The sequence below is a fragment of the Mercenaria mercenaria genome, chromosome 11, assembly GCF_021730395.1.
Source record: "Mercenaria mercenaria strain notata chromosome 11, MADL_Memer_1, whole genome shotgun sequence".
In the NCBI taxonomy this organism is placed as follows: domain Eukaryota; kingdom Metazoa; phylum Mollusca; class Bivalvia; order Venerida; family Veneridae; genus Mercenaria; species Mercenaria mercenaria.
This window is the reverse complement of record NC_069371.1, coordinates 30,265,818-30,287,521: the sequence shown is the minus strand read 5'-3', so window position 1 is coordinate 30,287,521 and position 21,704 is coordinate 30,265,818. Positions and strand designations below refer to the sequence as shown.

At 34.8% G+C, this 21,704-nt stretch overlaps 1 protein-coding gene across 2 annotated transcripts in view; it reads left to right on the top strand.

Moving 5' to 3' along the window:
• The first annotated feature begins 791 nt into the window (after positions 1-791).
• LOC128546497 (uncharacterized) overlaps positions 792-21,704 on the top strand; it is a 31,074-nt gene continuing 10,161 nt past the window's right edge. The window contains exons 1-16 of one of the 2 annotated variants that reach the window (XM_053517056.1): positions 792-982; positions 4,182-4,298; positions 5,113-5,192; positions 6,681-6,773; positions 11,365-11,487; positions 11,908-12,030; positions 12,384-12,506; positions 12,872-12,994; positions 15,208-15,330; positions 15,754-15,876; positions 17,993-18,106; positions 18,704-18,826; positions 19,391-20,252; positions 20,620-20,731; positions 21,345-21,424; positions 21,479-21,537. In XM_053517056.1, the coding sequence (XP_053373031.1) occupies positions 930-982; positions 4,182-4,298; positions 5,113-5,192; positions 6,681-6,773; positions 11,365-11,487; positions 11,908-12,030; positions 12,384-12,506; positions 12,872-12,994; positions 15,208-15,330; positions 15,754-15,876; positions 17,993-18,106; positions 18,704-18,826; positions 19,391-20,252; positions 20,620-20,731; positions 21,345-21,424; positions 21,479-21,537 (2,431 nt within the window). In that variant the 5' untranslated portion in view covers positions 792-929. Of the gene's footprint in view, positions 983-4,181; positions 4,299-5,112; positions 5,193-6,680; positions 6,774-11,364; positions 11,488-11,907; positions 12,031-12,383; positions 12,507-12,871; positions 12,995-15,207; positions 15,331-15,753; positions 15,877-17,992; positions 18,107-18,703; positions 18,827-19,390; positions 20,253-20,619; positions 20,732-21,344; positions 21,538-21,704 lie in introns of both variants that reach the window. The other variant, XM_053517054.1, reaches the window with a different exon arrangement.

Here is a 21,704-nt window from a genome sequence, read left to right as displayed (position 1 = left end):
CATTTGGTTTTGCTGTAACTCTGTGATTCCAGCAGGTATGCAAATTTTGATTCCATACCTCATGTTTTTATTTCGATGTAAATGAGATGTGAAACCAAAATTTGTAGTCCTGTTTGGCGCCATATAACCTATACTGTGTTGGTGCGCCGTAAAACCCAAATAAATAAATAAATATTATCTTTCGAAAAAATAATTTATATTTATTTATTTATTCATTCATTAATATATTCAGTACACTTATCGTCGTATATGTCAGATACAGTTACTCGTTTTTCTTCAAAAGTGTCCCCTTATAGGCCGTAAGAAGCCGTTTTGCTAGGACGAACACCAATTTTATCCTCGGCTTCGCCTCGGACAATATTGGTGTTCGTCCTAGCGAAACGGCTTTTTATGTCTGTAAGAGGACACTTTTGATGAAAAACTCGTACAGTATCTATTACATAAATTTTTACCGATATAACTTATTACAGGTGTAAACAATTTATTTTGAATCCAAGTGTGTTCGTTAAGTAAATGAGCCGCACCATGAGAAAACCAACATAGTGCATTTGCGACCAGCATGACTCCAGACCAGCCTGCGCATCCACGCAGTCTGGTAAGGATCCATGCTGTTCACTAACGGTTTCTCTAATTGCAATAGGCTTTGAAAGCGAACAGCACAGATCCTGACCAGACTGCGCGGATGCGCAGGCTGGTCTGGATCCATGCTGGTCGCAAATGCACTATGTTGGTTTTCTCATGGCGCGGCTCAAATATTAATTGAAAAGCAGTGAGATTCCTTGACCTACTGAATACGATACAACTGAGGTAAAATTGCGTTATCAAAAGTTATCCAACAGAAATATTATATTTTAAGTACGGAATTACCCTAGAGAGTGTTTAATATAAAGGTATGCACAATAACCCGCCAAATATAGGACATCTTGAAGATGGAATACAAACACCTTCTGTTTGTTCTTCTAACCATATTATCAATTCCAAGGTATGAACGTTATATTTTTATAGCAATTTATAGTGATTTCCATTTAAATATAATTGCTTGTCATGTATGTATATTCAACAGACACATAATAAATAGTTTCGTTTTATTTTTCATACTCCTGCACTTATTTGGGTAGGAGTCTGCAAATGTGCAAAGACGCAAGCGTATAATAATGATCATAATAATTTTGTTTTCAAAAGGTGACATATTAAGAGTATATGAAAAACATACAAATGTACCTTCAATTTCAAATGTGCAATTTATTTTCAAAATATCTTTTTATGTAACTGTAAATTAAAAAAGGTATATACTACCAGGCGCGTAGCTAGGGCATTTTTCATAGTACGCAGACGTAATGGGGGTGGGGGTCGGTGTATCCTCCCCTTGATTATTTATCAATGTGAGAACGGCAAATGGTGCATTTTAGCGTGTATTTGAAGCAAAATATTGCACGAAAGCCTTATTCTTTGTTTATATAAAATGTTTTATTTTACTAGGTATGTGCGTAATATTGCACGTGCAATCTGTTGTTTAGTGATCCATGTTATATGTGCAAGTATTATTTCAAAACAAATGGTTAGTGGTGACACACTTTGAAAATATCATTATGATTGGATATATCAAGCTAAGTGGAGATTTGCGGTATTTGCTTTTAATAATAAAATATTTTGCTAACATTTGAATAAAATTAATATTTTTTTTTTGTTTGCGTTTCCCAATGTTTCCATAGAAACCTAGTGATATAGTTTAAAGTTAAAAGGGATATCTGCGATACTTTTTCTTGAAAGATGTGTCTTTATGAGTGAGGTTAGGTGCACCATAAACCGGTTTAAGCTCCCCAGTGGTGGTTTTGCCACTGACCGTTCCAAGGCGGTGCCCCACTGTGTTCCTTTATTTGTTTGTTTTGTCCTTGTGTGTTTACTTTGTGTGTGTGTGTCTGTGTGTGTGCGTGTGCGTATGAGTGTGTGTGTGTGTGCGCGTCCGCGTGCTGGGTTTACGTTTGGGGAGACTGCGTTTTTAGAACGTGTCTTTCCCTGTTGGATATTCATCCTTGTTTTAATATCACTCCATAAGGTTGTTTTGGAACGTGACTTTCCATGTTGGATATTCATCCTTGTTTTTTTTGCATTGATTGACATTCCCAAAACATATGTATAAATATTTCTGGTGCCATTGAAAAAAATTCACATAAATTTGATGAAGATATTTTACATTTGTACAGGAATACAATAGTTGGTGTTATTCTCATTAAATCTGGTATCAATTGTACTGATATTAGGGTTAGTATATTAAATACTTTTCCAATTTAGATTGTCGTTTAAAAATGCTTTCCTATTTTTGACTTTGGATATTAGTAATGATTTCTGCTCTCAATTGTAATTGGTAGAAAAGTTTATTTACTTGAGTATCTTGTTTTATTTTTGAAACCAAATATTCTTGTTGTACTATTGTATTTATGTCTTCATGTTAATCTCAGTTTCCAATTGGTTTTTACTCCCCCTATCATTTTATGATATAACATAAAATCACCTTCTGATATATCGTAAAGATTTTTAAAGAAATCGAAGGAATAGAACTTTTTAAATCTGTAATCGTAAATGTCTTTTAAGAATAGTATCCCTTTGTCAAACCATTTTCTGTAAAAGAAAACATTTCCTGTATTATCTTTCAAGTGGTGATTATACCATAGTAGTTGATGTGAAGTGATTTCTTTATTTGTATGATAATTTATCGAGCACCAAGCATTCAGTATTTCTTTAAGAAATTTATATTTTAAGTTCATTTTTTGTATATCCGTCGGGTGGCAATTAAACTTGAAAAAGAATGTACCTCCGAGATTTTGAAGTTCATGTTTATAGAGTATTTTCCATTGTGCATTATTTTCTTGGAGTAGCCTTTAACCCAGCAGGCTTTTAAGGAAATTATAAAGGAATCTAAATCTATCCATTTTCATAATTACACTGAAATCTTGATTTGATAATTTTTTAGAATGTTGTTTATGGTCTTCTTAAATATAATACATATAATTTAATTACCTATTAGGCCAATGAAAAAATTTAATCACCAATTATAAAGAAAGAACATATTTATCTCACTGTGAATTGGTTGTCAAATACTGCAATGACTTGTACCGGTGTCAGACCTGGGCAATACGCGTAGGATTTAACTAGGTGTAATTATTTGATTTCTATTATATTTCATTTTCTACAACTGCGACCATAGAATAATTGGTAATTTCATACATTTAAGTACAATTATAAGATATATCCATGATATCTGAAAATAACGTAATAATTATTATGCGTGACAAATTACGTCAGCAGTGTTATACAAAATGTCCTATTCAAGCGCCGATTTCTCAACCAACATTTTATCACTTTTTGACATTGTTTTATAATTTTATTATAGAAATTTGCCTCTTTAAACCGTTAGCATAGACGGCATATGATTGTAATATTTCATAAAGTCAGGATTATTACAAAATAAGCAGAATGAACTAAATTGCAAAACTGTACCTAAATTGTCCCGATGAGTTCGTTATAACTGGAGAAACAAAATATGAAGTAAGCAATAATTGCGTATGAAGCAATCTCCGTTGCATGATACTGACTTCTTGTTGCAACCAAATAAATTAGCCAGTTTGCCAGATTTTCACTACGCAGCTGCGTATCTGCGTAAAGGCAGCAACGCGCCTGACTACAACAACAGTAACATGATAGAATTTATCTTGATAAGTTAGGTAATAACTTAATTTGAAGTAATTAGGGGTTTCCCCAAATGTATTCGCGAAATGTGTACACTATTCTATCATCATATATCTATACCAAACATATTTCTATCGTATATCTTTTATGACAGTATTTAAAACTATCATCAGGATAAAGTGCAAAAAAAAGAAAAAACAACAACAATTAGTTATAACTGTATTAAACAAACAGGCAAAACAGACAGCAAATCTCTGTTGCGAGATTAAAGCTATTATTTGCCGTAGCTACACCCGTAACTTTAAAAAACGAATGTTGTATTAGCCACCTATTAACATTACTTTAAATGGCATTATTTTGCCAGCTGCGCAAGATAATGTTTTTTAGATTTAAGCTTTAATTTTTTCTAAAATTTATTTATTACATATGACATAGACATAAGTCGCCTTAGCTATGTCGTGTCGAATTATACGTCAGCGTTTTTTTCCTTGCAGGTTTATTTTTTGTGGATATTGTTATAAAAGCAAAACGTGTTACAAGGTGTGTTCAAGACGTTCAACATCGTATACGTCGTGTGGACCCTTTGGATGGAAGCGTTGTTCAAGACACAGGTAAATGCTAGAAAACGTGTCAGTTTCTGTTCGTGTATTTTGCTTTCATTTCACAGAATATCAATGCCAAGACCATAGCGTACGATTGGTGTTGTGCCACGTTAAGGTTGTAACGGATCCTAAGGTAATGATTTGACTACTCATACGAGGTATTATTACTATGACTATAAAGTTCCTGACCACTGTGTGTGGGAAACCTTGCTTCCGACGTAGAAATCTTTCATTATAGAAAGCCACCCAGCCGAGTTACGAAGGTCAGCAGCTCCATCCATTTAACCGCCCGTGCCTGAAAAATGCCCGAAAGAATACTTGAAAAAACATCAACTGGAAAGTAACCTTGAATAAAACATTCTGTCGATGAGATATGAAACACAACAACAAAACCAACAATAAAATAAAGAAAAAACGTGTTATTGTTAATACCATTCCAAGTATTTAATTTCTGTGCTTGGTCTTGATGGTAGGTATGTGACGGCATTGTTCTCTTCAATTTTCTCAGTAAAATCAAAGATTTGCATTTGTTCCTTTTAAACGTTCAATATATCAAAAACGTCCTAGTATCAGCCTTCAAGCAGAACTTAATCTCAGTGTGTTCTGAATCGGACATGAAACATAAATCATCAGTATTGTACACATCTAAATTGTCCATATTTTATCTGTTCATGAATTAATTGCAGCAATACTGCACGATCACTCGGGTTCCTTAAATTAAGTGTCGAAATAACCCTTTGATTATTACAGGTCAACTTGATTATTTGAGCAATTTTATAATATCTGTATTTTATATATTGGTCTTGATTTTTTTACATTTCAGTACACGTTACTATTCATGCTCCTATACTTGCCAAACACGTGTATGTTGTGCTGGGTACGAAGGAAAAGACTGTAACAGCCGTAAGTAAATATCAATTTCTACAAGCCACATGTATGTGTATACTGTGCAATGAATAAAGGAACCAAGGTATCATCTGTAAGTAAATATCATTTTCTACAAGCCACATGTATGTGTATACTGTGCAATGAATAAAGGAACCAAGGTATCATCTGTAAGTAAATATAATTTTCTACAAGCCACATGTGTGTGTATACTGTGCAATGAATACAGGAACCAAGGTATCATCTGTAAGTAAATAATATTATCTACACGCCACATGTGTATATTTTGGAATGTATACAGGAAGAAGCGGTATCATCAGTAAGTAAATAACATTATCTACACGCCACATGTGTATATTGTTGAATGTATACAGGAACGCGCGGTATCATCTGTAAGTAAATATCATTTTCTACACGCTACGTGTGTATATTGTGCCATGTGTACAGGAACGCACGGTATCATCTATAAGTAAATAACATTATCTACACGCCACATGTGTATATTGTGGAATGTATACAGGAACGCACTGTATCATCTGTAAGTAAATAACATTTTTCTGCACGCAACAAGTATCTTATGACAGGGTATACAGGAACGCACTGTATCATCTGTAAGTAAATAACATTTTTCTGCATGCAACAAGTATTTTATGACAGGGTACACAGGAACGCACTGTATCATCTGTAAGTAAATAACATTTTTCTGCATGCAACAAGTATCTTATGACAGGGTATACAGGAACACATTGTATCATCTGTAAGTAAATAATTCTTTTTCTGCATGCAACAAGTATTTTATGACAGGGTATACAGGAACGCACTGTATCATCTGTAGGTAAATAACATTTTTCTGCACGCAAGAAGTATTTTATAATAGGGTATACAGGAACACACTGTATCATCTGTAAGTAAATAACATTTTTCTGCACTCAAGTATTTTATGACAGGGTACTGTAAACGCACATATTTTTTCGGGGTCAAAATTTCACGAATTTGAAATTTGAGTATATTCTATAGGTTTAATATTCGCGAAATTGTAAAAATGGTATCCTGCTTGAATTAGAGTTATACTAATGGTAAACATTTTCGCGAGGATTAATGTTCGCGAGATGTAGAACCTCGCGAATATAGCAAAAATTAAACCCTCGTGAAAATATCTGCTTTTACAGTATACAGGAATACACTGTATCATATGTATGTAAATAAAATTTTCTACACGCTTTTGTTTTAAATTGCTACACACTTACATGTTGTACATAGGTCAAGAGTGAATCGTCATCGAAAACAGGTAAGCTGTTTTAAAATAGCTTAAAAAGAGATTCGAAATTAGATAATACAGGTAATGTCAACGTTCGAATTATTCGATTAACGATATATAAATAAGAAATAACTGATTTTGCTTTTACGTGTTGTCCCGAGTTCATGAGATATTTATAGAACTATTTTGAGACAAGGCAGGAATTATTTCTCTAGTAAATGATCATTGATATGTTTTTACTTTTCTAGCTATCTGTGAACCACCATGTCGGAATGAAGGCTATTGCCAGTCGCCTAATAGTTGTTTATGCCGTCCAGGATTTGCGAAGCCATACTGTAATGGTAAGACTATTTTAAGAGCATTTCTTTTAACACTTCAAGTACAAGTTTAGTTTTTAGCTACTTGGTGGTTCATTGGAGATATTCCATGCTTCCATATAAAAGTTGAACGAGCCTTGTTGAAGTCGTGGTGTTGCACTTTTCATTAGTTCTCGTGAATAGACATCACTGCTACTATTTTTCTTGGTTGTAACCTATACTTCATACATTTTGATTAACAGATTAAAAGGGGATAGAGAAAAAACGTTAATTAGATTCGATATAAAATCCCTTACCATACTACCAACCCGCGCTCAATCATTCTTAATAAAAGCCAGACAGGGAAGTCAGACTCCATTTCCAAAAAGTGCATAAATTACCGCAGATTTTTGCACTGTCAACCTAAATTTACATTAGTCAGTGTAAGGTGTTTTGTTCATGTTTTACGTTCGAAATTGCGACTGGCGTAGTTCTCATATGTCCTACTTGTTTATCGAAATTCATAAAGAATGAGAAATTGTACATCTAAAATTCAATAAGCAACAACAGATGATAACATTTTAGACGACATTCATTCAGGAAGTCTTCACCTTGAAATCCAAGGCGAGAGTAAACATATAAAATGCAAATAAAACATCGTTGCAAGTGCATAAAGGAATATAAAACATAACATTAATATGTCTGGTAGCTTCAAAATATATCTGTAGCGTATACACTTATAGAATTTAGACCTCGCGCAATATTTTTGTCTGCTGACTAGCAAGCCTTTCAATATGTGTTTAATCATCTATTCAACGTATTTTCATATTTTTCATTTCTTTAAATATTTTTTCTTCAAGGTTTGACTTAAGGTCAGCAAAACCGTATTTGTCTTTGTTCAAGCTGTTTGCATATTTTCACAAAATATTAATGAAAAACAAATCAGGAAGTATTCGTGCAAGATTAAGTATATGGTCGAAATGAAGGAATCATGTGATAATAAAATCTGTCGTGACTGCCTTTGTTCAAATTCTTTACAAATTTTCTTTAAATATTTCAAAATCAGGAAGTATTCGTGCACGATTAATGTTATAGTCGAAATAAAGGCCTTTGTCTGGTTGGTAAACGGGGACTTCTTTTTATGCATGGCCTTGTCGTTGGCGCATGCGTACGTAATAGGGTAAACAACATACCCCTTCCAACTTCCTACTTTGGAAAAACTTGTTAGCGTGATTACACTAAGTACGTACTTTGAGAGTTATCCTATTCGACTAGGCACCGCTGTCGGCATCCGTGTTTTTGTAAAGACTAGTTACAATTTTTGTGTCTTTTCTGTTTTAGTACTCTGCCTTCTGTGTAAATCAACGGATTTACTTCAAACACACTGTAATTGCTCTTCTTAATCACCCACACTCTATTAGACCCAGGCTATAACTTTGACATCAATATTTCGTGAATTATATTCCCTTTTTGCTAAAACGTTCAGTATTAGACTTTCAGTTAAAGGGAATTCCTATAGTTTTTTATGCGCATCTTTCTGCGCAGCCGACACTTTCTATGGAAAACTGAACTGAAGTCAACATTTGTTGAAACATGTTATAGACAATCTTAAATATGAGGAATCTTGAATGAAATAACATTTTTGATAAGTTATATCAGTAATCAAATGTTGATACTGGTTTATGTTGTATTGACAAGTATCATGCCTGACAGGTATCTTGCTATTTTTGTGGTTGTGTTTTCACATCGCATTTTAGTACAAAGACAGTGTTGTTCATATAATGTAAGATAATTGACTTAGTACTGATAAGACAATATCACCTTTCAGATTATTTAGTATTCAATTATAGAAAGAATTAAGAATTTTTAAAACTTTTTTTTAACTTTTAGCAGACATACATGTAATCAATTTGGCCAGGTTCGCGCCATTTCCGTCCGAACAGGTGTTGTATTCTAGCGGTCTTAACATAAAATTTAGCCTGGTGACCTATACATTTTTAGCCATTTTTATGCTCACAATACAGTTATCTATACATAAGAAGAAAAAGAAAAAAATCTATGAAAGAGTTTTTTCAAAATTAAAAAAAAAATTCTTCACTACGGGTATTTTTCATTGAAAAAAATTCACAAAAGTAAATATGAAACAATTTTTTTTTCATTTGTACCCATTATTGTAAGGATAGAGTATTACAAATATGACTTTGATATCAAATAAGTATATAATAAAATCTGTAAAAAGAAAAAACCGTATTGTGCTGCCTGCATGTATATTTTGGTTGGTATTTATAAAAAAGCAGAAAATTATGAAAATGTTGAAAAATCGCTGGCAGTTTCAGCAACAGTGGGTGTGTTCCAAACAATTTTTCACAAAAACAAGCCTGGTGACCTATTGTTTTTATTTGTTCATTGTTTTCAGCACAAATTTTCCTATCATATGTGTGAATTAAAAAAAATTCTATGAAAGGAAAAAAACTATAGGAATTCTCTTTAAAAGATTTGATGCACTTTCTCTCTATCTCTGCTTAAAAATAGTTGTAACTTATCATCATATCATCACTAGTATCATATATGCCAAGGTCCATGCACCCTGCTTACCTAGGGTTACAGGATCATTCACTAGATACTTTTTTATTGCCTCCTGGGTTCACTTGAAAGTTTGACGACCATTCCAAAACATTCTAGGTCATACATGGATGTTGCAAACTAGTAGACACATTAACGTATTGAACTCATATTTGAATACATATTCTCCGTATGCGATATCTGGGGTATAGTTTATCCCTAATTACATCTTCTCCATATACGATATCTGAAACATAGGTTATCCCTAATACGATATCTGCGACATAGGTTATCCCTAATTGCATAATCTCCATACACGATATCTGCGACATAGGTTATCCCTAATACGATATCTGCGACATAGGTTATCCCTAATTGCATATTCTCCATACACGATATCTGCGACATAGGTTATCCCTAATACGATATCTGCGACATAGGTTATCCCTAATTGCGTATTCTCCATATACGATATCTGCGACATAGGTTATCCCTAATACGATATCTGCGACATAGGTTATTCCTTATTGCATATTCTCCATACACGATATCTGCGACATAGGTTATCCCTAATACGATATCTGCGACATAGATTATCCCTAATTACATATTCTCCATATACGATATCTGCAACATAGGTTATCCCTAATACGATATCTGCGACATAGGTTATCCCTAACTGCATATTCTCCATACACGATATCTGCGACATAGGTTATCCCTAATACGATATCTGCGACATAGGTTATCCCTAATTGCGTATTCTCCATATACGATATCTGCGACATAGGTTATCCCTAGTACGACATGTGCGACATAGGTTATCCCTAATACGATATCTGCGACATAGGTTATCCCTAATTACATATTCTCCATATACGATATCTGCAACATAGGTTATCCCTAATACGATATCTGCGACATAGATTATCCCTAATTGCATATTCTCCATACACGATATCTGCGACATAGGTTATCCCCTAATACGATATCTGCGACATAGGTTATCACTAATTGCGTATTCTCCATATACGATATCTGCGACATTGATTATCCCTAATAAGATATCTGCGACATAGGTTTTCCCTAGTACGATATCTGCGACATAGGTTATCCCTAATACGATATCTGCGACATAGGTTATTCCTAATTACATATTCCCCATATACGATATCTGCGACATAGGTTATCCCTAATTACATATTTTTCATATACGATATCTGCGACATAGGTTATCCAAATTACATATTTTTCATATACGATATCAGTGATACAGGTTATTCCTAATTACATATTCCCCATATACGATATTTGCGACATAGGTTATCCCTAATTACATATTTTTCATATACGATATCTGCGACATAGGTTATCCCTAATTACATATTCTTCATATGCGATATCTGCTACATAGGTTATCCCTAATTACGTATTTTTCATATACGATATCTGCGACATAGGTTATTCCTCATTACATATTCTCCGTATTCGATATCGGCGGTACAGGTTATTCCTTGTGGCATATTCTCCGTATTCGATAATTCAATATCGGCGGTATAGGTTACCCCAACTATATTTTCTCCATATGCAATATCGGCGGTATAGGTTATTCCTTGTAGCATATTCTTCGTACTCGATATCGGCGGTATAAGTTATCCCCACTTACATATTCTCCATTTGCGATATCGGTTTTCCCAGATTAGGTATTCTTCGTATGCGATATCGATTTCCTTGATTACTAGTAGATATTCTCAGGTATGCAACATCATTTTTTCCAGATTAGAATGTTCTCTGTATGGGATATCAATTTTATCTGATAAGATATCTTCCGTATGCGATAGTGATATCCCTGGTGATATATTCTCAGGCTGACAAACTAATTCAATGATAAATAGTGAAACTGAGGCAAGTTGGAAAAATAGGAAGGACAGTCTTTGGAAAAGCTTTTCATAATAAACAAAATGTTTATTTATGAATAAGGTAGATTCCTTCATATATTACGTCAATAAATCCCCGTTTTAGTAGTAAAGAATTGTGCTTAGCAGTGATCAAAGAGTGAAATATTCCCTTCCAGACATAGACGAATGTACAGATGGTACAGCAGGATGTGAACATGTGTGCACAAACACGCCTGGCTCGTTCAAATGTTCCTGTCGGGAAGGTTATGAACTCTTATTTGACCAAACAAACTGCACAGGTAATTAATAGAATACGCATTTATTTATGGTAAATAACTGAATTTCATTATTAAAAGTGTTTTGAATTCTATCATTTTTGTTTCTCAGCAGCAAAGTCAAAAATATTTTTTTGTTTATTTCTACACTAAGTCTGCAGTTATCATTTGGAAAGGCAAACTCGATGATAAGACAATGCGCTATTAAAACCATTTTGAAAAACGTAAGTGGTTTTCGGGATTCCTTCAACCAAGAACGTACTGTTTTTGAATTTTGCTCATGTCAGTTCGCCCCCAAAGGTTCAATAAAAGACCATTTTGAAAAAAGTAAGTGGTTTTCGGGGTTCCTTCAAACAAAAACGTACTGTTTTTGAATTTTGCTCATGTCAGTTCGCCCCCAAAGGTTCAATAAAAGTTGTCAATTTCATTTGTTTCTAATTTAAGACATAGACGAATGCTTCAGGAACAGAACAATTTGCGATGGTATGTGCCGCAACACCGAGGGTTCGTTTGTGTGCGGTTGTGCAGATGGATATGTGTTAGATACTGATGGCAGAACATGCAAAGGTGAACATATATTTGTGATTTTTATTGTCTACAGAAAGCGAATTACGCCGCTTTACAACGACATTCCGATACTGTTACCACGTTATGACATTACTTTGTATTACAGCAAATTGCCGCCTTTTTACAGCGCTAGCTGTAACGCAGATAGTTTTAAAGGGCGGTGGCAAATGTTTTACCACTTGTCTATAATTCGACGCAAAAGTTAAGAAGGATGTGGTGTCTACCCTACTTGAGTATTTTTTCAACCTTCTGAGTCTATACTTTCGCCATACCAAGTTAAACATTACCTGTAATACCAGGATTCACATTCACCAGTTAAACACTTTCCTGTTTGATTTTGTTATTTGATACAGATGTGGACGAATGTATGGACGGAACAGATTTGTGTGCTCATAACTGCACCAATACAGTCGGGTCATACCAGTGTTCCTGTCACAATGGGTTCTACTTAGCGGATGATAAGACTACATGCTTAGGTAATAAAACTTTGTAATATACTTTCTGGTGGCGGAATCATTGATGTGATTATATATAATCTGAAGAACTTGTTTCAAAATCGAGCTAAAATAAAGTAGTATAAACTAATACAGTGCTCGTATTTAAAACATTCACTTTACATGTGTTAGGAAAAGTTTCGGAGAAAAATCAAATATAGTAGCACTGCTTTTTGGTGTCAACGTGCCTTCACTGTTAATGTGAAAGATAAAAAAATCTTGATTATAACATTAGAATTATACACAACTCCATGTGAATCTATTATTGTTTATTAAGCGAAACTTAAACAATAGGATGGATAAAACGATAAATATTAGCATGTTTGTTTATTTTGGTATTTTTTCAGACGTAGATGAATGCATCAAAAATCCGTTTCCTTGCGAGCAAAGATGTATAAACGAAGAGGGCACATACCGTTGCGAATGCAAAACGGGCTATAGAATGTCTAGCGTCAATGGATCTTGTATAGGTATAGAATTGTTCGATTTCTATCCAACATTTCACCCGCTGCAACGGCCCCTCGGCGTCATTCTGCAATGCCCTTCCAGCTCCTTCTTGTTTGATTGATGCTGGTTCTGTTATCTCTGGGGGTTCGAATTTCTTCGGAACTTTTTCAAACAGGTACTTTCTCTTGCTGATCGCGTACTTCCACGCCTCCTCACTACCGTAGCCATCCAACAACTCCAGATCGGATGCCGTTTTCCTAATGGACCTATGAATAGGATCTTTTTTGAGAGGACGACACCATAGTAAAGGTTTTCGCCATCGTCTTCTTATATTTATCTCTCATGTTTCGGAATATGCGATTTATAGCAATATTTGACGTGACATCCCAGCCTACATGTAGTTATGCACTTTTTCGCTGTATTTCAATTGCCACATTTTAAACGTTTCATCGATAATGATACTCTGCGGATCTTCTGTTTCGTCGTTGGGGGAATCCTCGCCATCCTTTTTATTGTCATTTTTGTTTGCAGATTCATTATCACACTCTTTATCCGAGGTGTTCATTTCCTCTGTAGTGTCCGATTCGCCACTTCCGTCGCCGTGCTTCTTTTTCTTATGGCGTAACACGTAATCGCGTCTACTGAATATCTTCCTACAAACGTTGCATGTGATCAGGTCGGCGTTTGGCTAGAAAACGAGAAAGTTCTCATCATGCCGCAATATTTATAGAGGAGTAATGTTTCTTTGACTCCCCTTCCTATAAAGTTACGTAGGAGTGACATAGAAGTTAAAGAGGCACCACAAAATAACTGTATTTTTTTTATTTGCATGAAAAATATGAGATATACTTGAATTTAGTTTCAAATTGACAGTGACATATATTAGGCCAAGACAATGTGTTTAACGTCTTAACATTTTATTGAAATAATGTAGTAATATGTACATAAATCAGTGTATTTAGTTACATTTCAATCACACTTTGTTTTTTCAGTGTAAGACAGTTATTGATCTATATTTTTAAAACTATGCTGAAAAGAGATTGATTGAACTAGTTTGCAGATAAAGTTGTGAAAACACATGTATTCAGGTAGGATCTAAATTGTCCGCCTGAAAACTTGTAGTATAGCTCTATATTACCTGTATTATAAGAATGACTTTCATGAAGTTTTTGTGGGCGAAAACAGTAGGTAACTTGGTCGTGGTGGGTCTTTAAGGAAAGTAACACAGGACCCTCCGCTGACTCTTAAAAACGCATGCGATGTTGGTATTGTATATGTTCGGTTAAAGAGGATTTTTGTAAAAATCAAATTTTGAAGGTAAATGACTTTATGTTTTGATTGACTTAGATCCAAAAACCATAAAAAACCCTGTGTCCACATTATTGTATATAATGAGCTAAAGAGGAATTATGGGATCCCTGGAAGTCTGCGAGGTGTCAGAGACAGTCGCAGACCTGGGCATTTAACTCGGGAGGGTCAACCCCTCTTGCACTGTATTTACTTGATTCATCATAAAACATGACCACCATTTTTCCTATATGTATATTGTTGGATCTTTAATAAAGCTGTCTTGTCAAAACCTGTTCGTTCTATACTGAAATAATTTCACTGAAATATTCCTTCGGTGACCCTCTACTTAACTTGTTTATAACTATCTCGATTATAAAAAACATGTATACCTAGGCCTAGGACTCCCTGTATGATTCTATTAAAAACTTTGAAAATCTTCTCTGAATCTGCTGGCAAGTTATTTGGCTGAAACGTTTCTTGTTATACCTGTTGGAGCTATGAAACACTGAAGAGCGACACAGGGTCATCATGACCCTCTTGTTACTATAGTATTCATAGCAGTTGATGTATCACCTGTTTCTGTATGGGTGGATGCAATTTTTGAATGTGGCTTTTCGAGCTATGTACTTGGTGCTTGCTTTTGCTGTTCTGAAGTAACGTGAAGTGCAACACCTCTAGCATCTGCTTTTGCATAATTATATTGAATGGTCTACGATTCTAAATGACAAGGAAATCTAACACCACTGCGTCTATCTACAGTCGGTTAATAATTTGATAATGGAGAATGATAAAAATCACGTTGATTTTGTACTTTTAAGCATTAACATTCTACTAAGACTTAAACTGAGACATTTCCTACACAAATGTTTATACTGTTCTTTAGCATAATTGTTTTAAAAATAATAAATAATAATCTTAATTAAAATTTACGTTTATAAATTGGTAGACATTGACGAGTGTGTGACTGACAATGGTGGTTGCTCTGATACCTGTGTAAATACCGAGGGTTCGTACAAGTGTATCTGTCCTCAAGGGTACAAACTTGATGAAACTAAACATAATTGCACTGGTAAGTTACTTTGTATAGATATCGTGCCGTTTCACTAACGTTTTTGAACACCGTATCTACATAATACAAGATTGAAACTTTGACAATTTGTTTGTATACTCATACATACTAAACAGAGCCGAAAACATTGGGTTCTGTTACGAGATATTTGAAATGAACAACACATCTTTTAAGCACTTGGTAAAGGCGATGTTCTATGAAACTATTTGTAAATCAGTGATTATTACTTAAAAATAGGACGGAACGTTGATTGTTTTTTTTTATTTATAAAAAATGGTTTAAAATTGTCAAAGTATATTTACCAGTTAAATAACGTTTCATTTGTTGCCCATTACAGTATTTCAATATGTAAATATTTCTCACCGAAATATATTAAAGCTAAAATACGTTATCTGATAAATACAAATGTTTCGGCTAAATTAGATCAAGATGAGTGCCTCGAGAAGACATCAGGATGTGAACAAGAATGCACAAATACAGTAGGCTCTTACACCTGTAGCTGTGGAACTGGGTATTTGCTTTTAGAGGATGTACGTTCTTGTTTTAGTGAGTATCTCTTTTGCCTAATATCATTATTCTGGTTCGTGAACTGTGTTGATTATCTTCTTAATTAAGTCCAGGAAACGACATTATCATTCTACTTGGTTGTATTCTTTGCTTCCAAAGGGTCTTTTTACAGATTTTATCACACAATTAAAATGTCTTTTTATGCCCCCGAAGGGAGGCATATTTGTTTTCAACTGTCCGTCCGTTCGTTCGTTCGTTCGTCACAACGTTAACTTTTTGCATGAAGGTACTTTACTCGCGAACCACTGCACCCAGGACCTTCAAACTTCACATGCTGATAGTACATATTGAGTACACAACCCCTACTGACTTTGGGGTCACCAGGTCAAAGGTCAAGGCGCTGCGGGGGCATTTGTCACCATTAGTGACAGCTCTTGTTTTCTTTCAAGTTTTGGGGGATGTTCGTAAAACTTTTACTTATAGATTTAAAAGCGCTGTCACCAATACATTATACAGCTGTACTTGAATAGAAAATTGTACGTAAAGATAAACCAATCGGTGCATTAGAATAGAGTCGCCCACTTTTAACCGCATATATTTATAAAATTGCATTACCCATATTTATGCATAATGCTCAGTAAAAGCTAAAAGCAAGCATATTATTTTAAATTGGCACCATAAAAAACGAAGACAAATATCAAACAGGGAATGCCACGTACCAAAATCGCAGCCTCCCCAAAACGAAACCTACAGCACGCAGACGTGCACAACACACACACACACACACACACACACATACACGCGCACACACACAAAGCCAACACACGAGGACAAAACGAACAAACAAAGGAACACACACACATACACGCGCACACACACAAAGCCTACACAAGAGGACAAAACGAACAAACAAAGGAACACAGTGGGGCACCGCCTTGGAACGGTCAGTGGCAAAACACCACTGGGGAGCTTAAACCGGCTTATGGTGAAAGACGCTTTTCGTAGAATTTCACACTGTGTATCAGTGAGAGTTCTATGTACACCGCCGTAGAAACATTAGCGTTTTAGTACTTGTAACATGTGCAAATGTTGAGTTCTGCCCAACCTGGAGCTAGATGGCGTAGACGATAGCATGCATTTCTACTACCGTCAGTGAAACCAAGTTTTCAACATTTTCATTTTTGTACTGTTGGGCGACCTATGGGTTTCCATTTGTTTTCTATTTCATTACTAGAGTAGCGTTGTTTGTGTCGTGTGGCGGCCTCAAAAAGTATCTATATGTATTCAGCCAGAGCTGTAATATTTTTTCTTTTTACATCATTCAGGACGACAGTCATCATTTTATTATATTCATATAATTTTGTTAGTGGCGCTGTTTAGTCTTATCAACTTGAACAATACTCCCGCTTTAGTAGGTTTGGGTATTATTTAGTCACCATTTTGCTATGGTGCCTGCATTTGATTTTTGATATGGTAGTTGCATAACATAAGATCCACTCTCTAAATATTTGTTTGTTTAGTTCTGCCTATTGTTTCTCGTTTAGGGTAATCCCGTTATTTTTACTTGGGACCCTACTCTGCTTTCGACGGAATTACGAGGCTCTATCAGCGGATGCCTCTGATTTTTATTTTGGTACTTATAAAATATGCAGATGTTGAGTTTTGCTAAACCTGAGGATGGAGGTTGTGGATGGTAACATGCCTTTTCACTTAGTAACCGTTCACGAACAGGTACAACCGAGCCGGCAACATTTTCATTTTGGCGTGTTATGCGACTTGTGAGTTTCCAGTTTTCTACTAGATTACATCTGAAGACTTCCTTTAATTCCTGTACCAAGTCATTGCTATGTGTGCGCCTTTGTATGTGCGTGTGTGCGCGCGAGTGGTACCATGTTTAACAATATCCTGTTTCTTTTTTATAATTAAACTGACTTCAATGTAGGAGAATACAGTCCTGATTTGTGTTTGTCTGTCACCTGCCCACCATTACGCTACTAGACCAGACGATCCTTATACTGGCTCTTTTGCCTCCTTAAGGCATTGCTACATTGGTATTCCCTAAAACGTAAGAATCCGTCGACTATTTTTTTTAAATCGTTATAGTTAGTGATATCTGGAAGCATTCTTTTAAAATTTTGTTTATTTTTGAATGTAGATGTCGACGATTGTGCAGGTATTGTGTGTGAGAATAATGGTACGTGTATTGATGGAGTCAGTTCTTACACGTGTAAATGCACAGGTGGTATTACTGGAACTCATTGTGAAACCGGTAAAGTCCATATAATATCAACATGTTGCCTATAGTGTAGAACAAGTTTTCTATAATAATAAGCTAGTAATTATAGGAAAAAAGGCGAACGATTAAGGTCGATTATATATGCATATGTTACTGATTATTGTAAACGAAGCGTGTTATATAGCATATTGTAAAAACGCACGCTTCAAAACGCAAATTTAATACAAACACAAATACCTTAAACTTATCATAAATTATGCAAGTGATGGACATGACACACCATGTATTGTAACTTTAGTAAAAAAAGTTGATGCTTCTCTGAAAAATAAAGGCAGCTAAATGCTCTGCGCTCAGGGGACAATATATATGTCAGAACCAAATGATTGTTCATACATAATTTCATAAAACTGCACAAAAGATGGAAAATGAAAGGTAAAATGACATTTCGAGGGCTGAGCGCGAAACTATTGTATCTTGTTCTTTATCTATATACAGTTACAATAGTTTCGCGCTCAGCCCACGATTTCTTAACGAAACATTTGCTTTCCATATCAGTCAATAAAAAGTCGTATTGATACCTTTGGGCTGTTTTGATATATGTATGTAATAAAATATGTGGTATTTTATTAGATATCAACGAGTGTAGCTATTTGAATGGTGGCTGTGAAGAAAATTGTACGAACGCATTAGGGTCTTACTACTGCAGTTGTATGGAACCAAAATACTTGCACGATAATGGCATGGGTTGTGTTGGTATGTTCTACTGTTATATTTATACACAAACGTTGAAAATACATTTTATTTAGTTTATTTTACTTATACAGATAGCTATATCAAGTAAAGCAAATGATGTGATGATGTGAATATTTCCTGTTTGCTTTTTCAGACAAAGTAACATTGAATAATAAACGGATTTATATTCTTCTTTTGCGGAATTTATCTATCTTACCTTTATTTTGACTGGACAGATTGTCCATCGTGTTAAAGTGGAAAAACACGCTAGCCTAAATTTCAACAGAAATACTTAAGTTACTTATCAATTAGACTAGGTCCTGGACTATGGTATATCTTTTTACATTTTTATAATTAAATGTAGTGAACTGGGCCAGTCCAATTTCGTAATTTTAACATCACTCCTCTGTGCAAATCTCTAAAATAGACTGGCCATAAAGGGGAAAATGTAGAAATATATTTATTATCAGTCTAGTGGCTAGTCTACTAATCAATACTCATCATAATTTTGTAATTGTCAATACAGACATAAAAGTGTTTGTTGTTTAAGTTCCGACGTTGTCACTTGTGATCGTACATATTTAGGTGTGTCCGAATTCCTTGGTCTCAGCGCAGACGAACTCCCTAGAGGGGACTACATGATTAACGTAGAAAATCAAAACGGACAGAACTTTCAGATGTCATCCACATCGAAATGGTACCGTCTCAATGAAGATCAGAATGTATTTTATACAAGTGGCATAGTCCATGCAGAGTCTGAGAGTACTGCATTTCCCGTTTCACTTTCCGGCGTACAAATCGTGAACTCTTACGAATCATTCCGAATTCAGGCTAAATCTACACAATACAGCGAGTCAGATGGTTTAGAGTCATTTAGAGAACGGTCGGAGAATTTGACGACTTTTGACTTAAATCATTCGGACTTATATCACTTCATTTCTTCCGGAACATTTCAGAAGGCTTTCTTCGATTCTGTCAATCAAGTGTTGCCTATCTGGATGAACTTTGAAGTAGGTGGCAGTGAACTACTTGACATCTCAGATCTAGGAGCAGAAATTGTCCTAGGCTCGCAAATAAGTAACAATATAAACTGCGGCAAACCACCGTTACACGAAAAAAGATTTTATATCTTGTTCCAGTTTGGCATCAGTGTATTTCTGAACTTTTTCGATGATAAAACAAAATTTGCAACACCTACAGATGAATCGAAATTTTGTCTTGTGACAGATTTTCTTAACAGCGTTGGATCAACGATATATTTTCTGTTTCCAGAGAGTTCGCAAACTCCTCTTTTAGATTCGTCATTGTTCAAACCATTAACGTCAGGTGACAGTGGTTTACGTGTAAAACATTTAAATGGATTTGCGTTATCCTTTAACAAGGGGATAAAGGTTCCAGAAAACATGAAGGTTTCGATTTGGAATGGAGATTTCACTTCCGAATACAGGTTGAATTTTAACGTTTTATTCTTCATGTAGTTTTGCGCACACTTTATGAACATGTTATAAACGCTAATTCCTGATAAAAAATGTTGAACTATAATGATAACGTAGCGCTTTATTGTATAAATTAACTGTAAAATACGTAAGTTAAGTACGGATCCGTTGCATCTTATATGTTACAACAATACAGGTTAGTTACGTTTTATTCATTTTGATTGAATGTTTAGATTTGTATCCATTGAAAATCGAGTATCAGTGTGGAACCTTAACAAAAGGTATATATTTACATTATTTGAAACATATCTAAGATAAAAATTTGTATACTCCTGTCAGATCAAAACAGAAATTATCAACATATTTGTATTTTTGCAGTTTTCCTTCAAGCGCGGACTTTTGGGTCAAAGGTCGGTTTCTAACGAAAGATGAAACATATTTAATAGACATAAACGCAGATGTGTATGCTAGGATACCGAACCCATTTAATGTAAGCGGGAACTTCAATAATCTGTAAATACCACATAAAAATAATTTATAGTACTAAAATAACAACATCATGTCTTACCGATTTCAAGGTTATTGTGTTTGACTGTTTATTGATGGTTCGACAATTCCCTTTGTAGGAAGATTGTTTTCACGTGAGGAAAGCACATGGCTTACATAAGGTCAGTGATTCTACCTGACGCCTTCTTCTATCATGTATGCTGAGAAGTCAGCACATGGCCTAAATTGTCTCACTGAAACTGCGAAACTGAAACCTTAAGAAAACGAACAAAACAATACTGGTACCTTAGAGGGATTCAGTCACGAAATGGATTTATATAATATATGCTCTACTTTCCTTTGTTATTAAAAAAATGAAGCAAATTATATTAATTAAATGTTTTTTTTAAAAAATAGATATATCATAATCGTCCAGTTAAATAATCAGACACCTTATAAGGCTGAATTAGATCAGTGTGATCTAGTAAAATAAATATTGTGAAAATATGTTTGCAAAGAAAAGTGTTACCACTGAGAGCTATGTATTAGATACAATGAACAAGAGACATCATGCTTATTTATGAGCTTGTCAATACCTTGAAAAAATTTGATTACAGATTTTTACTGACACATTTGAAGACAACTGGGAACTTTTAGTTGATGTAAAAGATACGAAATCCGCATATGTGTATCCCTTTCCGCCTGTCAGTGTACCGTTGATTCCTGGTACGGAGGAAATAAAGTTAAATATACCTACTGACGAAATTCGAATTGAATTTACAGCTAGACATCTTTTACTCTCTGTTGGAGGTAGGCTGTTCTTTTCTTGCTAAAATGGTCGCTGTGTTGTATTTGATTTGGTTTTCTGCTGGTTTTCTATAGATCTCAACAAATAATTAAGTACGTAAAACTATAAAGGATCTTGAAATGAACCTGCCTTAATCCTACAGAAGTAGGAGCCAGATCTCGCTTACTCC